General features: G+C 37.5%; 2 protein-coding genes across 5 annotated transcripts in view; one reads left to right on the top strand and one right to left on the bottom strand.

The window, feature by feature from the left end:
* The window catches only part of INSYN2B (inhibitory synaptic factor family member 2B), a 115,013-nt gene extending 101,612 nt beyond the window's left edge, over nucleotides 1–13,401 (top strand). Inside the window, exon 5 of the transcript XR_008579279.1 lies at nucleotides 13,315–13,401. The gene's annotated coding sequence lies outside the window, so the exon portion shown is untranslated. The remainder of the gene's footprint in view (nucleotides 1–13,314) is intronic.
* Nucleotides 1–22,132, bottom strand: part of DOCK2 (dedicator of cytokinesis 2) — a 203,119-nt gene extending 180,987 nt beyond the window's left edge. For 3 of the 4 annotated variants that reach the window (XR_008579277.1, XR_008579278.1, XM_054841777.1), the window contains exons 1-8: nucleotides 21,908–22,111; nucleotides 11,781–11,864; nucleotides 8,869–8,909; nucleotides 6,108–6,163; nucleotides 5,850–5,946; nucleotides 4,088–4,236; nucleotides 2,459–2,594; nucleotides 205–359 (exon numbers count right to left, since the gene is read on the bottom strand). Coding sequence is in view for 2 of the 4 variants with exons in the window: in XM_054841777.1 (XP_054697752.1) it covers nucleotides 205–359; nucleotides 2,459–2,594; nucleotides 4,088–4,236; nucleotides 5,850–5,946; nucleotides 6,108–6,163; nucleotides 8,869–8,909; nucleotides 11,781–11,864; nucleotides 21,908–21,947 (758 nt within the window). In the remaining 2 variants the exon portion in view is untranslated. Of the gene's footprint in view, nucleotides 1–204; nucleotides 360–2,458; nucleotides 2,595–4,087; nucleotides 4,237–5,849; nucleotides 5,947–6,107; nucleotides 6,164–8,868; nucleotides 8,910–11,780; nucleotides 11,865–21,907 lie in introns of all 4 variants that reach the window. The other variant, XM_054841776.1, reaches the window with a different exon arrangement.
* Between the last annotated feature and the right edge of the window lie 3,809 nt (nucleotides 22,133–25,941).

Raw genomic sequence — 25,941 nt, 5'->3', positions numbered from 1 at the left:
TTACTTATCAAACTATCTGGGATCCTTTACCCTAGAATTCTTTAGTAGCTGCCAACAACTACATCTGTCCACCCTTCCCTTTCCTTTTTGTTTTCATCCTTTCATTTATATATTCTCTGTATTACTAGCATGTTGGGAACTATTTTACTTCATTTTGGCTAGCTCCTTTTTTTGCTACTCTTTTGCAATAAAAAACAAGCTTACCTTATAACTGTTAATTTCTGTGGATCATATAGTGACATGAAGAGTTCTGCATCCTCTCCAATGCGGCAAACAAAATTCCGCACAAAGACATATAGGCTGTGGGTAGGGGATGAAGACATTCGGGAGTATGATGCATAATCCGGTTGATCCTTTGACTACTCAGAAGGAGGAAAAATCATTAGCTAGATCCATGAATTATAACTGTGGGATACTACAAGCAGTTCCAGTTTTTATCATATGCACCAGTTAATCTTAAAAAGTCATAGGAAATTTGGATAAAAATACTTGTTTTTCCAGCAATTAAGCATTGCCCTGTGTACACATCTGAAAGACATTGCTTAATGCAGACATGACTAGCAAGTAAGTTTCTGACCCTCTGCAATGCTCCATCAGGTGTATCAACATCCTTTTCTACTACGAAGCTAGAAAGTTAGCAGGTTAAAAGGCGCAGTAATGACATAGGTATGGAAGATCTCACCTTCCCCTCCAGAGCCTTCACTGTATGCAAGAAGATAAAAAGCTCAGACTGGGTTCTTCAAAACACTGCACCCGGACTAGGGAGCTACCTCCGTGTGCAAATAATGAAAAAGCTGATTACAGAGACACCTTAAAATAATCTGTTGCAGTACTTATGTGACTGACTTACTCATAGTAAGAACTTCCTTTGTATGAATTCGAAGCATATTATATCCTTTCCAGGTAGGTGTCTCCTTTTAGTAATGGAACAGAGATTACTTTATATCACATTTATTTCCAAGGAACACAGTAGTTAAGCTGTTTATCCTCCCTTCACCTCCAGAAGCCTTCCTTTCTTGAAAAATCTTTGCATTTACGCAGCTTTTGCTTTACCTATTAAACCGTCTTTATCTCAACCCATGAGTTTTCTCACTTTTCTGATTCTCCCCCCCATCCCACCAGGGGAGTGAGCAAGTAGCTGTGTGCTCCTTAGTTGCCAGCTGGGCTTAAAGCACAATACTGCTTCAGGAGAAGGGAGTTGGACTCAATCCTTATGGGTCCCTTCCAACTTGAAATATTCTGTGATTCTAAGACTTCCATGTCTTAGGCCAGTTCTTCAGCCACTGGGCAATTACATAAAGGGTGAAATATTATCACCACTTCTAAAAAGGAGATAAAGTATCAGACTGTCACTACAGAGGCAAGCCTACAAGTCTGTAAGACATGATTTTTGAATTCAGGATATAGCAGAAAGCCTACTATCCACATCATAATGGGGTTTCAGTATGCTAGGAACACTAGCAAAACAAAATACACCTCTTTGAAGAGGAGACAAATAACACATGCTGAGATCAGGACACAGCTGAGCAGGTTCACAGACTTAAAAATAGACCTCTAAATTCTACCTACATCCCATTTTAACCACTCAGAAACAACAGTCTATTGCAGACTACCAAGTTTAGTGTTCTTTATATTGTCAGTTAATTGCATTTTGATGTCTGGGAAGCAAGATTTATTTAGTGACACTGATGAGAACAAGTCATAAGGTGTTTTCCAGTGATTTGTCATGGGCATTATGGAAGTGTCATGACAGCCCAACTGTTTTTTTGTCAAATGCTTTATTACTTTTTATAACTTGCTTTATTACTGTTTACTTTCTCATGAATGAAGAGCCCAATATCTTACAACAGATTTAATGTAGAAAAAGGTTAAGGAAGCATAGTCACTTGCTTTGCATTTTAAAAGATGACATTTATGCATTTGTCTGCTTTGCTTAGGCACACTAACTTCTGGTGTCCACAAGATAATGCTGAATTCACCTGAGTTCCTCTTTAGTGAGCTTAAACTCTTCACCTCCATTGACTAACAACAGCAACATACAGCAAACAACTAGTATTGTCACAAGATCGTCTAAAGAAAAGAGCTTTGAGTAGTCATAGCTTGCAGCCTGAGCTCCGAGTATGTAACTCTTCATTATGCAAATCAGCCTATTGAGTAGCCCACAGATGGAACAAGGACATATATTTCCATTTAGGAATCCAAAAATGGATTGAAAACCAGCTTTAGACCCAGGCTTTAAGCCTAGCCCACAGCCTGAATCCAGTGCACAAATGCTACTAACTCAGTTTGAGGCTTAGCCATATTGATAACACATGAATGTGAATCTACTCTTAATTAAAAGTCAGAGGCAAAAGTTTCCACCAACTTTTACAGTAAAAGTTACATCCTTCAACCATTGTACTGAGGTTTCATTTTGATTTTAGCAAAGGAAGCATTAAGTTTGGCCAGTTGTTCCTACCATTTCCTCCTTAATTCGTTCAATGATTTTATTAGTTGCTTCTTCATGTGCATGAAATAGACTGATGACACTGGTTTTATCTGGATCCAAGATATTTCCATCTTCATCTCTAACTATTAGATCTAGCTCAAGTATTCTGTGAAAATACAAAGGGCACAATGGCAGGGTTATTTCCTTCTATAAAAATAAAGCTTTGAAATGTAACACACAAGAGCTGCTTCAAGTTTTAAAGCAATAAAGTAAGTTTAAATACATGCAACAGTATTTAATTGAAGAAAAATTTAACTAAACCCCACAATTTCCTTTTCAAGCTATTGTACGGTATTTATGCATTTTAGCATTTTATAGTAATGTCACCAAAGCATTTAAATGTCTATCACATAAACCAGATTCACCACGTTCAATGACTTAAAGCAGACTTCATCTCTTGCTTTTTAACGTATAACCTTTATAATCAGGATGCGTAGGTTTTTCCTGTTACTTTCTGCTTTTATGTTGCTCTCTCACCCTCCCAGTCCTGTTACTTAGCTAACTACTGTGTTCTGTTCTCCTTTGGTCTCATACAACTAATGCCTTTTTTCCTTGTGCTCTTCCTCCCCCCAGCCTTCTTCTCTTCTGCTCCCCTCCCCCCCCGCCCTGCTTCTTTGATCAGATTCAAAGTAAAATCTGTCTTGGAGTTACTATTCAGGTCCACGTATCCTGCTACGCTATGTAGTCAAATAAATTGTATTCTTACAGAAATCTGCGCATCCAAATCACAGTGAACAAGTTAAGAGTTTCATAACACTACGTGGTCATTGTTTATGTCTAGCCACAGGTAGCTGAAAACTTTCAGCTGCTTATAGGCCTTCAGGCCACAATAACCACAGTCACTTGCAATAGCTAAATACAGTTTGTAAGCAGATTCCAATACTATAAAGATTTGTTTGCCAAGCTCTGTCTCCCTTTATCAGATGGTGGAACACCGCTTGACCCCACATAACTCCATTTTTGCCAAAAATGTGTTGTGTTGCTCTGACTTTTCATTAGCAGGAAGCAGACAAGCCATTTTGTCAAGTAACTACTCTATCCCTGGTAGTTTCACTTCTATTACCGAAACCAGAGTTCTGCCTGGAAATTCCCTAGTAAATTGAGGAGGGGTGGGTGTAGGGTGGTAGTGTGGTGCCTTTAGCAAAGGCTCTGCACACTTCAGACTTTTTAGACTTTTGCTATTCATCCACCACACTAAGGTGTCTCAGCACCACTTTTGAAGTGGTAGCATAACACTACTAGAGGCAGGCTGTGTTTGTGAAGGATGGATGAGTTTTGGGTCCCGAGTACACTGATGTTTATGTGTATAAAAGTACAGTTATCTGACCTCAAATCTTCACAGTTGACAAGTTCATATATCTATAATTCACAAATAAATTAATGTTTTGAGAAAGTGATTTGCTATGAGAAGCCTCAACATGGTATCTACTATTATCACAGGAATAACAGGGAGAAGTTTGAAAAGTAAGATTCAATATGGCTACATCTCACATTAATGAGTTACAAAACTGCAAACAGGAAAACTTTACCATCATCTCTGTTCTAGCTGGGTGCTTTAAAATAAAACGTTGTTTTCCAGAAGCAACGTAGGCCACTTACTTGTTACCGTAGTCAATTTTGGAAGTGACTTTCTGTTTGAGTTCTTTGAGCTCATCTTTTGGCAAAGTCCCAGACAGAAGCTGTGACCGCCACTCCATTAAGTCATACATCATAGATTGCACCTGCTGGAACCGCTCTTTGTTATTTGTCTAAGATAAAAGAAAACAATAGGTTTTAAGCTCCAAGTCGAAGCGAAATATTGGTCTTGACAATTAAAGGATGTGTTGTATTTAATGTTAAATGATTGCAGGAGCAAGAATTAGACAAAGTACAGAGCCTGGCTTCCTGCCTCCTCTCATCCTACAAATTGTTAAGGACAGAATGTCCCATGTGACAGTAAAGAAATGACATGAAATTTAGGCAGTTTGTATGGAGATAGGGAATTACATTATTTTTGGTTTATTTAATTGTGCTGGTTTAAAAGGCATTAACTAAGTGTTATCACGAAAAAACGTTATAAAAGCAATTTACTTCTGTATGAGATACTGATAAGAGCATGCTGGGACCAACAACAACAACATTGATTGTGGTATTAATACATTTGAGAGAAAAGTGAGAGAATGCATGGAAGTCACTAAAGCAGTTCCAGTGTCATTCACTGAAACAAGGAAAGTGTTAATTGTTGACTTTAACAAGAGGAAGACTAAGAAGTGGCATGATCCAGAAAATATATTAATGAGGAAAAACTACACCATATTCAAGATTTATTTTCCCCAACAGAGAAAAAAGCAAAATCCAATGGCTGGAATCCTAGAGCAGTCAGTGCAAGTTGTTGAAACAGGTAATCTGTTAGAAGAGACTACTCAGGTACTAAAGAATTCACCATTTTTTGATACTTTTCCAGTCAACACTTCATGACTTTTTGGCTGTCAACAAGTCACTAGAATCAGTAGGGATTAATGTAGGGTTACAACATGCAAATGTAAAAAAATAGCCTTCTATTCTTAAAAATTAAAATTTTATCTCTCAGAGTTTTGTAGGCCAGGGACAGATATATTATTATAAGAAAGGTTTTGTCTCTTCATGAAGGATAGTTGAGGCCTACAAAAATATTTCAGGTCCAATGAAAATAAAAAGATAATTTCAAAAAACTCATTAATAACTTCTATGGTTCTATACTACACTGTGGGCATTACAAGCATATACAAGAGACCACCATGACTACAGGTTGCTTACTCACAGGGAACACAGATGCTGATGCAGTGCAGTGGCCATTTTCACTAATACCCCTGAATATTCATTGCACTTTTATGTATTGGTAAAAGTGCTCACTAGAAAAAACTATTTTTTCAAAGATGGAAAAAAACATGTCTTTAAGAAATGTAAAGTTATGATATTGAAAGTAGAAAGACTGACTTCTGAAAATTGCCAGTTGGTAATAGCTACATGCTACTGGTAGCCCTCGAACAACTTTTGTTCTAGCATTTCAACAACATGGTAAATCTTTATCAAACACATCTTAATTATGGTTGATACTCCTATCTTGAAACTACTACAAAGAACAATTACGGAAAATTTATTGTGTACAGGATACTCAAGGCTGAAACTATAGGCATGAAGTTACAGCACTCCTCAGCAGTAAGTCAGCCTTTTAATTTAAAGCCATTGAAGAAAATGGTAATCATCTAAGCAGTGATGAAGTAATTTCTTAAATCCTCCTATATCCTTCCCTGCATCTAAAAGACACTAATTTGAACAAGGTCTCAATATGCATAAATAGGACTAATTAATAGGCCATACACAGCATGCAAAAATGTCGTACCACATAGAGCTGTTTCCAGATGCTTCCCCATTCCCAGAGAGTAGTGGTAACTTCTTGAACTAAAGGAATTTCAGCAGGTATTGTATTTTCCGTATGTCTAGGAAAGAGAAGGAAATTTATTACATTGAAAAGGAAAAAGAGTATCTGAGTTTCATGGGTTTATATTATTGTTACTGTGTTTAAGGCATATAAATGCCTTTAAAATTCATTCTTTAGCAGACAAGATCCTTAATATATTAAAACAGTTAAATTCAATACCTTTTCTTTTCAACAGTAACTTCCTTGATGTGGATGAAAGATTTTGGAAATATTCCCTGTGAAGGAGAAAATAAATAATAAAAATCCACACTTATTATTGAAGAACATTTAGGTAACAAATGAGAGCTTTCCAAAACCTAGTTCTACCAAATTTTCTTCATAAAACTATGACTATAAACATAATCTATAACTGCTGTCTATCTAGTTTTCTGTCCAGATAGATGCAATTCTGTTTGACAGGCAAGTAATAGAAGTTTTGCTGTATCTTTATTTCTGTAAACACAGAATGCATAGGATTACATTTGTTCATAAGAAACACCATCTTCCACCCCCCTCCCCTCATCTACTCCCCCAGAAAACAGTACATACAGTTCAAATACAGTAAATAAACATTTTCTGTGTACATCAGCACCTACATTTCACGTTCTAGGAACAAAACGTAGTGTAATTTAGAGATCAGCTTCATTATCAAACCAAAGGAGAGATGCTGATACAGGATCATTGCATCGAGTGAAAGAAATGTTGAAAGAGAGAACATCACTCAGGATTAATAACAAAATAGCCATTGACATGAAGGATAGTAAACTCAAAGTTTACTTTGAGGCATAAAGAATGACGAACACTGTGCATAAGACTAAAATTGCTTTAAGAAAAAGGAATGGCCTTTCATTTGAAATACACAAAGAAGGGACACGCTTAGTAAAGCTGTAAACTCTCAGGCCTCCTAGGTGTATGTGGCATCACTGCAGTTGAGATGATGATCTCATTTTGTACTACCTAGGGCCATGCAGTAAGATGCCCAGCGAGATGTAGCAAAGGAGGCACCAGATTTCATGACATTCTCAATATTTATTTTAATTGACCTGTGTAGAAATTAAATGGTCACCAGACAAAATGATCTAATGTGATGTGTCCTTGCTCTACAACAGTTGAAATGTTTTAAGTCATCCTAAAGGAATGTTTGACCATCAATCTATCCATGGCAATCCTCACAAATCCTAGTGAATTTAGTCTTGGTGTTAAGTTAGGTTCTTCTTGGATTCTTCTGTATTCAATAACTGACATCCATATGTGACACTTTACAAAGCCTTTCTCTGAATTAGATTTCAACTTTTATAGCCATTTTCTTTTAGCACTGGATCTTAATCAAAACACAATCATGTCTTATCATTTCCACATTTTTTCATTAAGATTTATGTTCAAAAGAGTCCATGAAGAAGCAAAGTAAAAGCAGAAGGTCCCATTTGTAGTAAATTTAGTGAAATCTTAGTATATGAAATTAATAATACCCCTTAAAACGTTATGCATGTTGACCTTGAAGCCCTTTTGCGATATTAAGAATTGGTTAATAGGAAGTGGTTAGTTTAGGTAAATATTTTCCCTTTTTAGTTTTAGAATTATTAATTAAAATAAACAGCAGTAGCATTTTGAGCCAAAAGAAATGTCAAAGGAGTATTTAAGACACAGTTGTAGTATTGGGCAGGATGGGAGGATGGTTAGGCATTCTCTCATATCCACCCCAATTATTGCAGATCAACCAGCTGATAGTAACTACTTCAGGTAGCTTCCACTGAAATACTATGCTGCATCAAGAACTGATTGCGAACTACCTATCTGTGAACTAGCCTGGTTTCCACCTCATCTACGACAAGCTAGAAATGGAAGCAAGCAAATAAGGTGTACTATGCAGTTGTATTAGAGCTCATAGAATAGGAGAAACAACAGGTTGAAGTCTAGAGAAAACAATTATGCATAATTATCACAATTATTCATTCCTCCATCTTTTAGCATGTGCAATCATCGAACAATGAAGTGAAACAATAAATCAAGCACCTAATACTTCCAAAAGGAAACTAAAATGTTACTATCACATACCGTTTGAAAAGACACAAATCAGTTGCTTTAAGTTAATGCAAATTATTTCTAATACCTACAGGCCACTGAATACGAAATAAGAAAAAGGAGAAACAGACAACTTATGACTGTTCTGATTTTTTCTGATGGCATATTCTTTGCCAACAACTGTCCCTCTGCTCCCCAGATAATCCTTTTTAAGTGGCTGTGAAGGTTTTGTACATTCTTTCTCCAGGCTACAGAGAAGCAACTTCCACCAAACATTTTTACTGTAATATAGGCATGAGTCTTTAACTTCAAATGCCTTTGCAATGCTGCTCCCTAAAAAGATCTGATACTAAGAGCAAGTTTCACAAAATGCTTTTCTTTTCTAGAAAAGTGCATTTGAAACTAAAAAGTAATTCTCTTACTACTTAATTCAGGAGTCATCATACCTAGGGTAAAACTATTAATTTGTGGCTTTCCATCTTTAGGTATAAGAATACTGGCTTTTTTTGGTTAATATTATTTTTGTACATTAGGGATATATTTAAGAATTTAAGCTTGATGGGAGTTGTTGATATTGAATGTCGCCTAAAGAATCCTTAGAAAAAACTGCAGAAACAGACACATCTAGCAGCAAATTAATTCAAAAAGTTATTTTAAACAATCTCTTCATCAGTCTGTTAACCTGAAAACACGGTAATTTTTTCTTCATTGATCTGCTTCTCCCAGTCCTCACTTCTAATATTTACTAACATTGTCCAGGATAAATGTTGATCATTTATTTCATCTCCAAAGGAAAGCAAATGGAGATAACCGGCTTCAGAGATCAGAATAGGACTATCTGATAAGAGATACTACAAAACCCACTTCATAGGCTGATTCCTTAAAAATAGTCTCATAGGAATGAATAGCATGATCTTACCTCTGATCCTTTATGTCTTACTAGGTAACCCTTGTACCAATCTAAAAGGAAGGAGGAGTGCACTTAGTATGCTGAACATATGCATAAAAAGTAATATAAAAATATAAAAAGTAGTATGCATAATCAAGTCAAGGGTTTTGTTTCATATAAGAACCATCTAGCATAGGGTGTGTTAAAAATTAATAGTTACTTCAAAAATACATACATGAAAGTAAAGTGAATGTCAGGAAGCATATTTAGCATGACTTGCACATTAGCAAGTATGATTATACAGCCATAGTAAGTACAGATAATCTTAGACAGAATATAACACACATAAAGGTAGGATAAGCTGTTTTGTAACATAATATATAACACACATGTATCTTTCTCAACCAAGGTCGCTTATGATACTGGATAGTCCATGAAGCTCTTCCAATTGTGTTCTAGGCGTAGTATTAATCCACTACTGTACATGGTTGTTATACATCCAGCGTCCTTGACTGTAAGAGCAAGTCATCTTTCTGCCATGAGAAATTACAGCTTTTGGACCCAACTCAAATAAGCAGCTTCCTAGCTTCAAGTTAGAACCTCAAGAAAACAAAGGGCTATCATGGGGCTCCTGCTCCACTCATAACTAGAAACCTGAAAGAGTGCAGTATTGCAGTAGTGACAGTTAAAATACTAATTCAGACTTCGTTACATCTATATCCCAGTTAAGTCACAATAAACTTCTACAAAGAACAGAAAACAAAGAGTTCAACCTTACTAAATTACAGCAGAAGCCACGTCCACTGTGCACACATTCCATCATGAAACGTTACCTGCACAGCAACAGTATTCAACTCTGTTGAATCCTTCTTCTATTTCACTCCAAAGAAAGCACTTTCTGACTATAATTTCAGCAACAGATATTATCTCTTCCCTATCACTTTCTCTCTCACCATTTCTAACACAGCACAGGTATTTCAGCCGTGCAACCAAAGTGTTTAAAAAAAAAAAATCCCAAACCCCAAACAATACTGTGAGAAAGGTCATGTTAAAAGTCACAGGAGAATCACTGACCTCAAAGACAGACTCGGGACAGATTTTTTTTTTTTTCAAGCTTTTCAGCACTGGGATTTTTTCCCAGTATCTTCTCAACAATAAAATTGCAACTTACTTCTAAAACTGAATTATTTGCACACAGTCTCCAATTTTTAACAAAGCATGTAAAATCTATTTCATGCCATTTGCTGTGACAGCATGTGTATGTTCTGTGAATATATTTTGTGTATGCAAAACAAACTAAAATAGAACATAAAACGAGCGCAGAAAAAACCTGTTACTGTTGGTTACTCTTCAGCTGCAGCTGGCAGCATATTTTTAAGATAGCTGATAAGATAAGAACTTCCTTACTTGCACAATACAAAAGATTCCACTTCTTCATTGACAAACATATGTCATAAAGCAAACTATAACATAGTGCGTTAAGGGCAGATTCAGAAAAGACTTTTAGATAAAAAAATAACTCCATAACATCACCACTCAACTTGCTAGGCTGGGCTGACAACAAATATACCACAGGAATCGGAAACCTAAAATGCGGTTTCTGCAATTAACAAAGACAATATAGGGATGAAGAGGTTTCTGCTTTGCTAATGTATTTTTTCTTTACCAAAATGTTTAGAATGGAGACTTAAAGAATTATGCAGACCTTTCATTTTTTAGGAGAGGACACGAATCATTACTCATTACTTAGAGATGCATCTGTTGATTAGTAGTCTAATGAGCGACATCAATATTTTCACTGAAGAAGAAAAAAATACGCTTCTATGCTCCAAAACATTGGAGGTATGGTTTATCAGATGTTCTTCTCAAATACTTTGTTTCCATGCAAAACAACCCAGAGCTCTATGAAGTGGAATGGGCTGGGCTCAAACAGCTTCATGTTCTTTGCAGCCTTACGACCACAACATAGCAAGTATCTTGCAACACTGAGCTGTCTCTGTAACTGCATAATGCAGCAGTTGGCCTTTCTCTTTAACATAACTACAGGTAATAAGATACAGCTGACAGACAGTGGAAGTAGACTAAAGAAGATAATTTTACAACACATTTTGCCAAGCTTGAAGCACTTCATAATTTTTTAAACTCTTACCTGATCAAGAACATCACCGCAGATTGAAAATAAATTACTATTACAATGACATTTGCAGATACCAACTGTTAAGTTAGTAATAATAATTTCACCCTTACTGTGTTATACTAATAAAAGCTTAAGTAGTTCTGGCAGACTTGGGAGAGAATTCAGTAAGATTGTGAAGGTACAGAGGAATACACTATCACTACAGTATCGACAATGAATTCAACTTCACAGATATACAGAATTTTATGTTTGCTTATTCTTCCACTGCTTGCATTTATCGTACACTTATGCCAGTTGGTGAGCTATCTCCACATACTTGGACTTCTGCTGTTTGGCATGTTCAACAAGTTGGATAGTGTGTAGGTCAGCGTAATAGAAACGTTTCTGAAAACTATTTCGACATACTAGATTTCCATCTTATACTATAGTATGACTAGGGTGCTGAATATCTCCTAGCAACCAATATTTAATTGAGAGGCAAAAGTGTATTCCATTAAAACTTCAATCAAATCTAATGTAACTTCCATCAGGTATATTACAAGTGGGCACGAACTTCACAAACTCTAAATTCACCTTGATGACTTCCTCATTTGGTAATGGCTTCCCAAAAAACCCACACATACTGTAACATTTCTGATTTTGGGTCTCCAGAAAATGACTAGGTTCTTCCTCAAAATAAAACACCACCAACCATACAAATACAAGCATTAAAAAATTACTTATGTAACACAGGGAATTGCTATGAAGTAAGAGGATTAAAGTTACTCACACAGATAAACTTATAGCCTGAAGGCAACTGACTTACCTTCACAGGACTCCAAGATATGCACCACATCACCAATCTGTAGAGGTAGTTGTGGTATTCCTGTACCTTTGAAATTGTATATAGCTGAAAAATTAAAGGACAAAAATACTGGTTTTCAATACAGCCAAACACTAAAGTTACACTGAAAACCACACATGGTTACTAAGATTCTGATACTAGGATACATACACTGGAAAAAAACACACAGAACCATAATTCCATCAAGAAACTTCATCTGTTACCATTACTTAATCTCTTTTCTTATGAAAATGCAAAGGTGTTGAAAATGGCCAGTGCTAAAAAACCCCACCAAACCAAACAACCCCAAAAACCAGCATGTGTGTGAAAACAAGCTATTCATAACTGCTCTCCACAGGATTTAACAGCATCTATTTAGATGCAGGTCTTCAATATATATGTTTATTGTGCTGGAGAATTGTTAGCCTCTTGGTCTGACTAAGAATTTAAGTACACAGTTTACAGAAATTTATGGCGACGCAGGAGCAGCAGATTTTAAAAGTGTTCTCATCAGAAGCTTATCTATATGTGGTTAAGAAACAGCTAATTTTCAGAGAGAATTCAAGAAAACTCTTTACTAGTTCTTACATTCTAGGGCTACAGGATGTGGGCTGCTATGGTAAGCACTTGTTTCTGTATATTTTTTCTTCATAGGTTTGGTTATAGGCTTTTACAATAGCATTACAGAGTAGAAGTGGTTATTGGAACTAGTATCACACCGGGAAACTGATTAAAATACGTAAGCCTGAAACCGCAATTAAACTGTACAAGCAGGAACAGTACCCTAGGTACTAACCATGACCTCTGTTGTGCAGTAAGGATATCAGTTGGCAGGGTTTTCTTCCTTTTCTTATGACCACACGTACAGAGCATCCAAAATTGCAGTATTTTGGACTAGGGGAAAACTGAGCTAGAAAGCCGAGCCTGCCTCCAGTATATTCATTCCTGCATTCCTTTTGCTCCCAGCTCCAGGCTTTTAAAACAGGATATTCATCTCCGCTAGGCCAAAATGTATACTGGGGACACATGTTACTTAACATTATATCTAAAAGTCTCAAATTAATTTGTCTTTCATGAAAATGCCTAAGATAGGAGTGTAAAGCTAAATAGATTCATCTTCCTCACTTTTTCAAGTGTCACATAAATTGTGTTTCTTTTGCCATCGTTATATTCATTGTATGTCTGGAACAGAAATTGGAAGGAATTTCAGGTTTAATTAAAGAGGCTTATTGAACCAAAAATAAGAGGCCTTCCTACCAGTTCCTCCTCCTGATCGGGTAGAGCAGGGCTTGAATCATTAAACATAAAGGAGGAGCGGAAAAAAGAAAAAACACAAAACACACCACAAAAACCCCCAAACTTTGAAGTAAGGCTCTGCTGTCCAGATTCAGCCATTTTTTTCAAGAGAATCTTGGAAACATTTCCTCAGAGAGCTGCTCAACACAAAATTAAATTTAAATTGTAAATGTGCACAAGTAGATATGTAGTTATGTTCTGACTGGCTTCCTTTCATTAGTCTTGACACAGATTTCAAAAAACAGAAGATGGCAAACAACCCTTTGAAGTTATCATGACATTTAGAGATGGTTGCACCGGAGTGTTGGTGGGGGTATGTGTGTACTCTTACTGTTTTCCTGAAATGTCTATACAGATTAAGATTACTGTTAACTATTATATACTTTATATTTCAAAATATGCACAGTTGTATTTGTCTCAAAATATAAGATGCAAATTACTGAGTCATATATTCACATTGCATATTGGTTTTGCTCTCTTAAAAACTTCATTTAACAGCAATTAATATAATGAAAAGTGCAGTAACAAACTGACAAAGGAAGTGGCCATATCAGCTAAGACTTTTCTAAATGAGTAGGTGGAAACTTCATGAGATGTTACTGTAGAATTTGGATTGTTTGGTAGGATGAGTTTAACAAATTCCTTTACAAAGTTTTAAGCTATAGAACTATCCTGATATTTTATGAAAAGAAATTATCTCCCATATACCATTGCAAAAAAATCTATAAGCAATCAAACAGCCTAAAACCATCAGCTACATCCAGATGAATGATCTACAGCACCAGACAGTGTATCACATCTGCTAATTCTTGAATTATTAACTGTGAATGAAAATTTGACTATTATCCAGTTATACCTTCTGCCAGCTGTAACTGATATCATGTCTCTTACAAACTGTGACCCTCTTATATCACAAGTATCACCTCAGAGTTCACCAGTCAAGAGGAGGGTTCCCTTTCCTCCACTCTGTCAAGATCTTCAGGGTTTTGTGCACAGAAACATGTATTTTATTTCTTTCGCTCTTCAGAAGTCCTGTATGGACTTAAAGGTTTTTTGGTAGTATACTCAAGTTTTGGAGGTGGATTTTTTTGTTTATTTCTTTTGAGTTTTCTTTGTTTTTAAATAAACTCTCTAGCCAGCAGAAAGAGGCCCCTTCACGTCACTCTGAAGAACTTTCTACCACTCCACTCCCTGGCATCCGCTGTCCCAGCCATAACACAAAAGGAGACAGTATCCTTAGCGCACAGGAGGTGGCCTCCTCCAAGACCCCAGCGTTCATTCTAACTCCCAATAGCAATTACTGACCCCAGGAGCAACTGATGTCATGGCAATAAGATTAGTGGGAGAGATTTGGACAACTTATGCCCTCCTCAGCAGCCAGCATCAGGCTAAGGGGTTCCCATCAATAGCACATCTGTACAAAGATGCTGTCAGGTTCTCCCAGAATGGCACAGAGAATGCCCAGGAACTCCAGTCTTAAGACAGCGTTCCTAAATATGGTCTTTACAGTTCATTGAGAATACAGTTAGCTAATTTCCCTCAGATCTGCAAAGAATAAAAGCTATCTTTTTAGAATTCACTGTCACCTCAGTGGTAATTTTATAGCAGGACACATATGACATACAGAAAAACAAATAAAAAAACCCAGTGCAAAACTGCTTTACATTCCAGGTGTTTGTTTTAGCTCCCTCAGGAGATAAGCTGAAAGCCAGCACACCACCACAACAATACTGCTTCAGAAAGCAAGCCTAAGAAATACCAGGTCATACTGGTAACATAAAACATTTTCCAAACTGAACTCTGCTGAAGTACAAGTGGGCTTTAAGTTGTACCACAGGAAGATGGAAGTGATTCTCATCATTCCCATGAATCCTTTTTTGTTCAACTAAACACTACATGCTGCAAGGACAGTTACTCTAAGAAGCTTCCATGTCTAATTCTGCTATCACTCTCACGTATTCAGCCACCCAGAGCATAAGTGCAGACACCAACCAGTGTCCATCCCAGTAGCTAAAAATGAGCATGAAGAAAATTCCTATCTTTCCATTTAATTCCTGTGTATTTATTAAAGACAGAGTTGTTGGATATGATATGCATATTCCCCCCACTAAATATATTTGTGTGTATACTGTTGAATATACACATGCCTACGAAGCCTGTTTCATTAAGCCACATAGGTGTGTACATGTTCTCCAAAAGTAATGAAAATCTGTAAAGGACATTTCTTTTGACATTCCAAGACAAAGTAAATGAAACAGTCACTCTTTATTCAGAGTAGGATTCCTGTTAAAATTCAAACAACCACAGACTGAGACAGAAGCACAGTTAACATTTTATAATTTAAATTATCGTGTCCTCAATTTAGAAGATGAAAATTGGGAAACAAAATCATACTTTTTACCTCATTTGGGAACATTCACACACAAAATTCTCTAGAAAACTCACAGTAATCCAGGTAACAGAACCCCTTCCTCAAAAAGCTGGATTTCCTCAGTATTCGTGTACTTTAAATTCTTGCGATTCACAATTAGACTGTAAGTCACAATGGGACTGGTGAGCAAGGAAAATCCCACAGACCTGCAACACCGAAGCCATTTGTTATCCTAATCTTTCTACCTATCTTTCCTGCCTGTTTTCCTTCATGTGAAGTCCCTGCCCTGTTCTTTATAACAAATACAAGCATTACCTTGTTTCATTTTTAAGACTCACCTTTTAGTAAAAAGCCATGTTTCAAGCTGGTTTCCTTGGCTACTTTCCACTTGAACAGACTTTGAAAAAACTTTCCCAAGGGATAGCTTTGCTGACCCAGCTCTTAATTTCACTTTACCACAATGGGAGGACTATCTCTGATGTCTGTTTAATAGCTCATGAAGTGTTTTGCATATTCAAACAATTTCTAATGAATAGCCTTGGCAAGAATCCCATTCCATTTTATTTTTGAAATATTACAGCTCTACTTTTATGAGTAGTAACATAAAAGTAGTCCATTCTTTCCTTACAGATCAATTCTTTGTGTTCAGTTACCATTTTCTTCTGGTGAAAATAGTGCGAAATTACTCGGCAAGGACACTGACAAACGTCACGTGAAAATATTATGCAGACTAACAGAATTTCTTGACTTCTAGAAAGAAACCTAAAACATTTGTGTTCTAGTGTTCTGAGTTAAGGATCTCCCCTTAAATCTCACAGAGGAAGTGTGCTGTAAGGAACATGACATGGATGCAGTTCTAATGAATATTTCACAGGTCAGACACATGTACCAAAGCTCAAGGTGGGCTAGAGGCTAAATTTCATTTACTGCAAATCATGCTTGGCAAAGGGTAACTCTCCAGTTCTTAGATAACAAGCTGTTATCTCAGCTAAGAATTGAATACAGATTTCTTCATGTGCTTAACCCTTGGGGCCAGGTGGAGGTTTTAGCTGACTTGAGCTACTTATTTGCCTTCTTAAACACAATAAAGCCAGTATAAGAACCAGGAAGTTCTAACATACCCAACTAGTTGTATCGAGATACTGTTTCTGACTCTACCTTTTCATAGAAACTAGTAGCACGGTCATTTTCCTTAGAAGTCTTTATGAAGAACAGAGTAGTTAACTGTATATTTTCCTTTTCATGAAAGATTGTAGCTAGAGAGATTCCTTTTCCAGCTTTGGCTTCATCTTTCTTCAGTTTGCCTTCTCCAGTGAGCTATACTTAATGAGACTGCTGCTTGTTTCCCAAGCAGCTAGAGCAGTCTGTTGGGTTCAGGGGGTGCATTTCATGGAGTAGGCACCCTACCCTAAAGAAAGGTCTGCCTCCCTTACAGCTCGATCTATTTAGATTTCACAGAGATGTAAAATACATTTTTTCAGCAGATGAAATCAGACAAACCGGTCATAGCCCTCTGCACTCAGGCTGAGCATACACTTTTCTGCAGTTTCAAAGAAGTCACCCACTCCTCTCCTTCCCCCAATTTATGCTTCAAATCAGCAAATACCCACTTTCAGATTCAACAGTACAGGAGTAAATCTGACACTTGAACTTCACATGCCAGCATAATATTGCACCAGCTTGTAACTTTTTCACAACTGTGATGGCTTCCTCAAGGAAACGAACACTTTTCATCTAGTACATTACTAGGAAATTGCCATCCCAAGCCACTAGCCTACCATGACTTTTCTGTCTTGTATCATCCATGAAAGTAGCATACATTTGTGCTGGGAATGCTTCAAGACTAAGAACAAGCTTCATGTGTAAAATCAGGAATATGGTTTCCAAGTGCAAAGCTGAATATCAGCTCTCTGGAGTATCCTATTTAATGAAGTAAAATACAAGAGTGGGCACATAGCCTGCTTTCTACCATAACCAAGGGATTGTGTGGTTTTCCAAATCCACTCAGCATACTACTGCTCATCCAAAGAAGGCTGGGCCAAACACTCCCAAGCTGAAACTCTGCTCATCAGCAGAAACTGAAGGTGTCAGGCATGCTTCTAATAAGACTTAGAAATTCAACATGAGAATCATTCATCAGACTTGAAAGCAAAGATTTCTGTAAACACAGAAGACAAAATAACCCCACACGGTCAAAAAGTTTCCAGTCTGTATTATTGCAAAAGCTTGTCAACTTCCATAGATTTATGTCTCAATAGACTCAGTTTGCCCGTATTTCTTATTTTCCCCGAGACACAACAGAGCATCAGTTCAAAAAGCACTTCATTTGTGACTACAGTTGTCAATACCTCGTACTCCAGGCCTCATTGCTCCATGGCTTTCCTAAGAGTGTAAATTTATTTAACTTCCAAAAGTCTCATTGAACACTCTTCCAAACCTAAATCCTCAGTGCGACTATTTCCCCAATTGATTTGGTTTTGGGGTGCTTTGGTTTTATTTCCTCTCTCTCTTTTTTTTGTTTAGTTTTGGTTTGGGGGGCAGGGAATGGAACAGGACAACTGGTGGTGATATGTGTGGGGGGATTTTTTTTGGTTTGTTGGTTTGTTTTTGTTTGAGCATTTTGGTTTTTTTCATTACCCCGGGTGAAAGATCCTCCCGCTATTCTCACCAACTTATATAGTGGAAGAACAAATACATTTAGCTTCCAAGATAAATAAAGGAAAATAAAATGGACTGTGAGCCAACAGCTTGGCTAAGAAAAGGAACTCGTGGGTATAAACTATAGCTTATTGAATTTGTTATTATCTATTAACTTACAGCAATTGTGCTAAAGCAGAAATGGAACACTCCCTATTGAAGACAACCCACAAGAAAATTATACATCTATGAGTACTTATATAACTAGTATTCTGTTACTCTTGGAAAGTCCGTTTAATTATTTTTCTCATTTTCCTTATTCTGCTTTGTGACAGACTAAGCCACAGATATTGCAACGATTGTGATTTTTTATGTACAAGTATAGAGAGTCTTATAATACAATGTTTAATAGAAAAAAACTTCTTTAATCCAGAAAACAGACTGGCATGGGGTGAGCAGAGAAACAGCAAGTGGTAGTACTATTACCACACATGATAACACAGCTTGCACAGATTCTCTTTCACATCAAAATCGCTTATATGCTTGTAGCCTAGAACAGCAGGGGAGCAAGCACAGGGTAAAGGAGGCACCACCATGTCTGCGGTGTCAGTTCTCCCCAGTGACCTACTCTAGATCTGAAATGAGGATATTCTGGTTCAGACTTCCCATGGGAAAGCACAGTCATACCTGCCTTTCTTCAAGGAGAAGTTCCATGGGCATGGAGAACACATCTAAAACAATTTGTAGAGCAGTGCAATAATCTGTTATGGCTATGGTCACTACAGTAGAGGGAAACGTCTATTCAAAGTAAGTGTGACAATGTTAAAGAGCTACTGTTATTTTCCAGCTTTGAAATGCTTGTGTGATCAATTCCCTAAGATCTGATATCTGCCAGCTACAAATTTTGCAAACTCAATATTTACCTTAAGCCTCACAGCCATAAAACTTAAGAAATTATTTCTATGAACAGTGGGCCTAACCTCATTTGCCCTGTTATTAGTCCTGCACAACAAGGTTGTACAGTCTTTGTTCTTGAGCAAGTTGCTTTGTGGCTAACTAGGTTCACTTTTGGTTTTTAATGCATCCAGAAGAAAAGGTATCATCTTTGAGAATTAGAGTGGAAAGTAGAAGTCCATCTGCTGCTTCACAAACTGGATATATCACTTCCTTTACCTATTTAAAAGAAATTTATCAAAGCTTTGATAAATTTGTTGTCTGCTTTTAAACACTAGCAAAGTTCCTTAAAGATACAGATAGTCAATTGCACCATTTCCTATTCAGTGCATTTGATAATCTCTTTTCATTATTCGTGCTCTCTGTGGATTTCTTTTAAACAGTGGCTGTTCGCTTCTTTGAGTTAAACTCAACAGTAGGTTGAGTGCTAACTGACTTTTTCTTAATTTGCAGCAGGAAACAAATTTTAAAAACTTGCAAATAAAAAAAAAGTTTTATTTTGCCCTCATCTTCACTCTTCCTGACACAAAACTACCACTGATGTCCTAAATGCTTATTGACAGCAAGTTCGTCTTTCAGTGAGTTCTAACCCCTAGTCCACACATTCCAGGTCACTCTGTTGGCACCTGGAAACATCAAGTCTCAGGGATACAACAGATTGCAGAGTATTCAGTGAAGCTACTAACTTGAGTAAACCAAATGTGTCTTCAGCACATGAGAAGTTGTACTATCAGATTCCAGTCTCCGCTGTAAGCCCAAATAACCAGACCGAAGGAGACAAGTCTTATCAGGGAGATAGGTGGGAGAAGCAGCACTGTTTATAGTAGACCACATTTCAGAAAGCGGTACCTGTCCATAGTAGTGGTTGCACTGATACCACCTTACGAGCTATACATAGAACATACTCTGAAATGAGTGCCATAGCTGTTAGAGTTGACAGTATTTGAAAGGCAAGAGCACTGGTCCACTGCCAGATCAAATAAAACCAAGTCCTTCTGAGTTTTTAAAAACAACTGAGTTTGTGCGGCCTCTATAGCATTTTAAACTTAACAGCATCAAAATACTGCCATTAAATGTTATTTTCTATTATTTGGTTTCATTTTATGCATGAAAATAAGTGTTCATAAGTGACTCAGTTAAAAGTTTACTACTTTGAAATAAATATTCTTAGATTAGAGGTAGAAAAGGCTGCTATACAAAATTGCATGTTCTGAATATCATATTTTAAGTCAAATAGTGCAGTGAATTGTTCAATCAAAATGCATTGTTATATTCATGAAAACAAACTTCCCTGGCTTGTCATTAGTTTGTGAAGTAACATATTTAACAGGATCGGTTTTGTTACATGTGGTTTGTTGCACCTTCTAAATACCATCAAGACTACTATATCATACTAGCTTTTTGTATACTCGGTGATCATACCTGCTCTGAAGTTACAGACAGGCAGAACCTCCCTGCAAACACAGCAAAGGCAGGCTGCCTGCTGGCCAAGTGACAGACCGATGACAACTTGAGGGCCTTTCAGGGGACGTGCATCAGTCAAACCCCGTAGGCTGGTCCACTGCAGGGCTACGTGGAAAAACCTCGCTAGCCTATATCACACTTGATGTCAAGTTAGGTTATTTGGCCGCCATAGTGTTAAAATTATAGTGCAAGAAAAGCAAGCCTTTTTTGTGATTACATGAAACTCACCCTGACCCAAAATGCTCCCTGTAAAAAGCTGCTACAAGTGAAGCTTGTTTTATATTATTCCTGTGAATAACTGATTCGTATCTAGTACTTTTATCCACACGTGAGATAACAGCCATCGCTAGTTTAGGGATACAGAGACCACGTCCAACAAATCCAGTCATATCTTCCCCAAAATCAATAGCGTTCCGAAAAACATGTGCAGAAATGAAGTACTTTCTGCTATTTGCAAAACAAAGAAAATATTTACACCCTTTATTTTGTAATATAAACCGCCACCAGAACAGGCTACTTCAATTTCACAATTCTACCACTGCTGCTCATGGAAGCTGAACAGGAAGACATTCTTTTCCTCTTATTAATTCCTTCATGATTCATTTTATTTCATGAAGCCAGTTGGGTGGGGTTTTTTGGTTTTAATGCATATCACAAAATATTGTGGCCTCCTTAAAATAAAAAAAAAGTCTTTTAGAAGAATTTTGGGATTCCAGATTAATAACTCTAAACTAGTAGGTGAAATAAAACGTAAGTAGTACAAGATAACCATCATCTTTACTGAGAACCTGCAGTTAACTTCAGCAGGACATTGCTTTCAAGTGCTTCAACTATGATTCCTAATTTTAAAGTTTTTTTAAACAGCAATTCAGTCCTTTATGCAAGTTAGCATTATTCATTTTAAGAAAAATTGATGTTGGAAGATGACTTTCCTTCCAAAAAGTATTACTTACCAACTCACATACAGGTTTTTCTGTAACACGAACCTCAAGTGACAGTCTCTCAGAAGCAACTGCAGGATTCCCCTTCCCCTACATTTGTTCCCCATAACTTTGAGCTACTCCTTATTATACAGCATACTACTTACTCAATCTGCTTCTGAAGTATTGAGATGGGAAAAGCTGCGTTACTGTGAGAGTTCAAGATTTAAGGTGGGGGGGTGGGGGAGGTGTGCAGGGTGGGGTGGAAAAGTTAGATCTCCCAGGCTGAGACTTGTGTAACTTGTTGTCATTCTGCTCGAAATATTAAAACTTTGTACAAAATTGATCATTTCCATTAAGCCACCATGGTAAAGCAGAGGGTGTTATCACACTAGAGAAAACACCTGCCCACATCCTGTTCAGAAGTTATGAAGACAACTCAAATGGCAGTTTACAAAGTTACATACCCACGCCACTCTTGTCTGTCTTGTGCCATCTCGCCATCATACATGAATCCGTGAGGTTCCGAAGGATACCCACCACCAGGAAAACCAAGATTTACAGGGCGCAGACTTGAAGATGGGTAACACGCACAGGCACTGGAAGCAAGATCTGTTTTCCAGCTGCTGTCGCTAGGGACTAGCAGGCGGCTGAGGCAGCTGCAAGGGTTCTGTGAGATTTGCTGCTGTTCTGAGCTTCCTTCCTCTTTTCTCAAGATACTGTACCCCAGTGTCATGGGGGAGGGGAATCCCAAACTGGGTGTTTCTGTTGCATGATACTGGCTGTAACACATAAGCAGGAAAGGAGAGAAAACACCCCAAGTCCTCTCCTGCACCACCCCTAAACCGAAGATCTAAGCTGGAAGGCTACTGCGTGCAAAGCCCAGGGACAGTAATAACCTCAAGACATGGGTTAGCTCAGTTCTGAAGGGCATCTTACTTCTTAAATGACGCCAAAACCAGATTTTAAAGATTTGATTCCAACAAGGCACTACATCTTAAAAACGACCTTCTAAGCTGTCCTGGAATGGGGATTTTTTTTTTTTTTCATAATAGACTACCCCTCATAAGAGAAATGAGGACAAAGCTACATTTCAAATCGCATCCATTCCTTTATATTTCTGTCATTTTTACCTTCAGAGGAAAAAGTACAAGTTCTCTTTTTTTCTCTAAAGAAAGCAGCACTTTCCTAAAGACTTATTGTCAAGACAAAACTTCAAAAATTAATTTATTGCATATTTACAGCCTTTACTTTCACACAGACTGCTGTGTGAACTAACTTACCTAACGACATTTTGGATATGCAAAGATCCAGCCAAGTTGCTTGTAATTTGGGTTAGGGACAATGTACCTAATTGAAAGAGTATCTTACCTGCCTTATGTTCTTTATAGTTTGGAATTTTTTATTTTTTTAAAACAAGCAAGCAAACAAAATGCTTTAGAAGATTCACTGTTTATCTCCTGCTCAGTACAAAGTCACACAACAATCCTGTCGTCTGGATATTGCAACTTAACAATCCTTGTTTATCAAAACTGTGTAACAGTGCTGTGCTACAGCCCTCAGGATATTTTTGATAACACGTGACATGCCAGTTCTTGATTTTTACCAGCAATCACGAGAAGCACAGACTGCCAGTCTGCCTCATTGCACATGGAATTCGGATTCCTATTTCTGGGGGAAAACCACCTTATACTTTACCACGGATGTGCTCGAATTGCCCCAATCTTAACCACATCTACATACTTGGCAAAAAGATCCACCTAGTTTTGGGTTTTGTTTTTTTTTGGTTTGGGGTTGGTTTTTTTTTTTGCTAGTTATTTCCCTCCCTAAAATAACATTGAAATTCACATTATGTTTATTAAAGGGAGCTAGAGTCTGAGCAACTCAGGTTATCTCCCTCTACAGACAATCTGCTTCGTCTCAGGCTCCTAAATCTTTCTTTTCCATGGAACATCCAACTTATGTTGTTTATCCACCAGAAAAAGATTGAGGCTGAACCGTTTAATCTTTTGGTTTACTGTGTATTTTGAGTAATAACTTCCTAAGCAGCGGTAACTGTCCTCCTTACTCCTCTGAATCCCTGCTGCAGCAAATCAGCCCTCCCCACATACTATTTGGCCTAAAGGTCATGACTTGCATTTGTGTTCTTGTTCTACATTACTCTTCCTCATTATGTTTCCCTGTAATGCAAAAGTCCTGAGGAAAATTGTTCCTTTCTAGCACTCATTTAAAATATGTTTTATCATATAGGTCTAATAAGCCTAATTAATACTACTATACTATGAAATGATCCAAAGAAATGATACACAGAAGTTTCACCTCCAAACCAGGATCCAATTTGCAATACTTTTCTGATGCCCAGAGTCTTCTATGTTTCTGCAAAGAGTACACAATGTCTAAATACCGCCATACATCCAAACGCAGCTCGGGGCTGGTACTCCTTCTTACCATGCCCTGACAAGAACCCAGGATTCTGAGGTCCTGGCTGCTTCCCATCTGCATCCCTCCCCCAGCTCTGAGCATTGCACACAGCTGCTGTTGCTTCCTCCTGTCATACTTTCATGATGATGCTTTTGCAACTCATTAGCTACCAGCACCTACTACCACTTTCCCCTAAGTTAGCCAAGACAAACTCCTCATCTGACTGCACCTGAAAGTCTGAGCTATAATTTCTAACAAGTGGATTGAGCAACAAAATCTTTTTTTCAGCTTTAAGAGGAAAATGCATCCAGAGAGTAAGGCATGTGTGGTAACCCTAAAATCCCATGTTCCTACAGCAGAGAACAAACCCCAACAAAAGTCCAGAGAATTAAGGCGGATTATAGTTATGCCCTTTGTCAGTGGAGGTTTTTATTCCAAGTATTTGTAGGTTTATTTGTGTAATTACCATCCCACATTACTGTTCCACAGAAAATCGTGGACAGAAATTATTTGTCACCCTCACATACCTTACCCTCTTTTCCTTAAGTCTTTGTACAGGCAGAAGGTCTTCAAAGGCAAGTAGAAAATTCCTTGCTTCCCTAAAAGATAAAAATCTTCCTGCATAGGGAATTGATGGGTAGAACTTACCTTTTGGGAGGGCTGGAGGGGGAGGCAGAGGAAGAAGGGAAAGAATTCTCGCCTCCTTTAATACTGCTATCAATTCTAGAAAACCAGATCTTGTAAAATACTAATTCTGCAAAAGATTTGGAAGCATGTATTATCTAATATGATCTAAGTAAACTAGAGCAGTACAGGTAGAGCAGTACTTTTTGGGGGTAGATAACCCAAGCAGCTTTATTCATTTGCTGAAATGACATCCCGGTTTGGTTTGTAGCATTAACAGGTTATTTCAATAGAAAAGCATTTAGAAATTTCATATGCCAAGTAGCTCAACATAATTAATTGTCTTAGTAAACAATCTACAGTTCAGTACTCCCATTTAAAGTACCCACATCCAATGTCAAGTTACCAAATGTTTTCCTCCAATTAGAACAATTATGTACTTCAGTAGTTTTATGCTATTTGCATCTCAGTGTACAGTAAACAAAGCTAACTTGTACAATTTGCATAAAGACAGATGTTCTAACATTTTGTAGCACAAAAAGCATGATTTCTTCAATGTCGTATTAGTTAAGTTCATGTGTGCTGGCAATTTCAGGGGTATGTGTCAGCTTCCTGTAGTATCACAGAACGCCTTAAGAGTTAACAAGAAACACTTACACAGACTTCATTAATAAGAGACTGAAGAATTTGGATGGATAGTAGATTTCCTACAGAATCTAATCATATCACTTTGTTGATCTGAGACAGGAATTTAGGATTGTTTTGTTCAACAGTAACAGCCACCATCAGGCTGTGCCTAAGTTTAACTAGGTAGAAACGGACTGGTAACAAGTTCAAACTGCACTGGAAAGCAGGAAGCCACATCTGCTCTTCCAAGTTTGCTTTACCACATCTTTAGTCACTTCTGTTATCACTCACAGTATCACAGTTCAATTTTTGTCGAAATGAGTGACTGAGCTAAAGCCACCTGCGTGCACAGTCAGTTAAAATTTAGGCATCACTTCTGAACTGGCACAACTGTACACAAGGATATCCAAGCAGTTGTCCTGGACAAGTACACTCAACAGATTCCTAAGGGCACATACAGCTTTTGGAGAAAGTGCTAGCTACTTACACATTTGTCTGCAAGAAATTGTCTCCCCACACACACTGCCAACCTGTAACAAAACCCATTCTCTTTCTTCAAGAGAAGACTGAACTCAAGACACTATTTATAAAGTACGTTTGTCCATTATCTAGAAGAGTTCTGGTGGGGTGGTGGGAAAATTACAGTGAGCATCACTAGTACAGTCCGAGCTACCAAATGAAACAGTGATCTGACCAAAGCTAGAAAACAACAGATAAAAAACTATTTTACTATCTCTTGGTGCTGACCAGTAGTATCTGACATGAACTTGAAGTCGCATCTGTTTAAATACAGAGGCATGTTAGCAGTCCTAGATTCCAAAGTAGCAAT

The sequence above is a fragment of the Grus americana genome, chromosome 14 (genome assembly GCF_028858705.1).
Source record: "Grus americana isolate bGruAme1 chromosome 14, bGruAme1.mat, whole genome shotgun sequence".
Taxonomy (NCBI): domain Eukaryota; kingdom Metazoa; phylum Chordata; class Aves; order Gruiformes; family Gruidae; genus Grus; species Grus americana.
The sequence above is the reverse complement of the archived record's forward strand: the minus strand, read 5'-3'. Positions and strand labels throughout refer to the sequence as shown.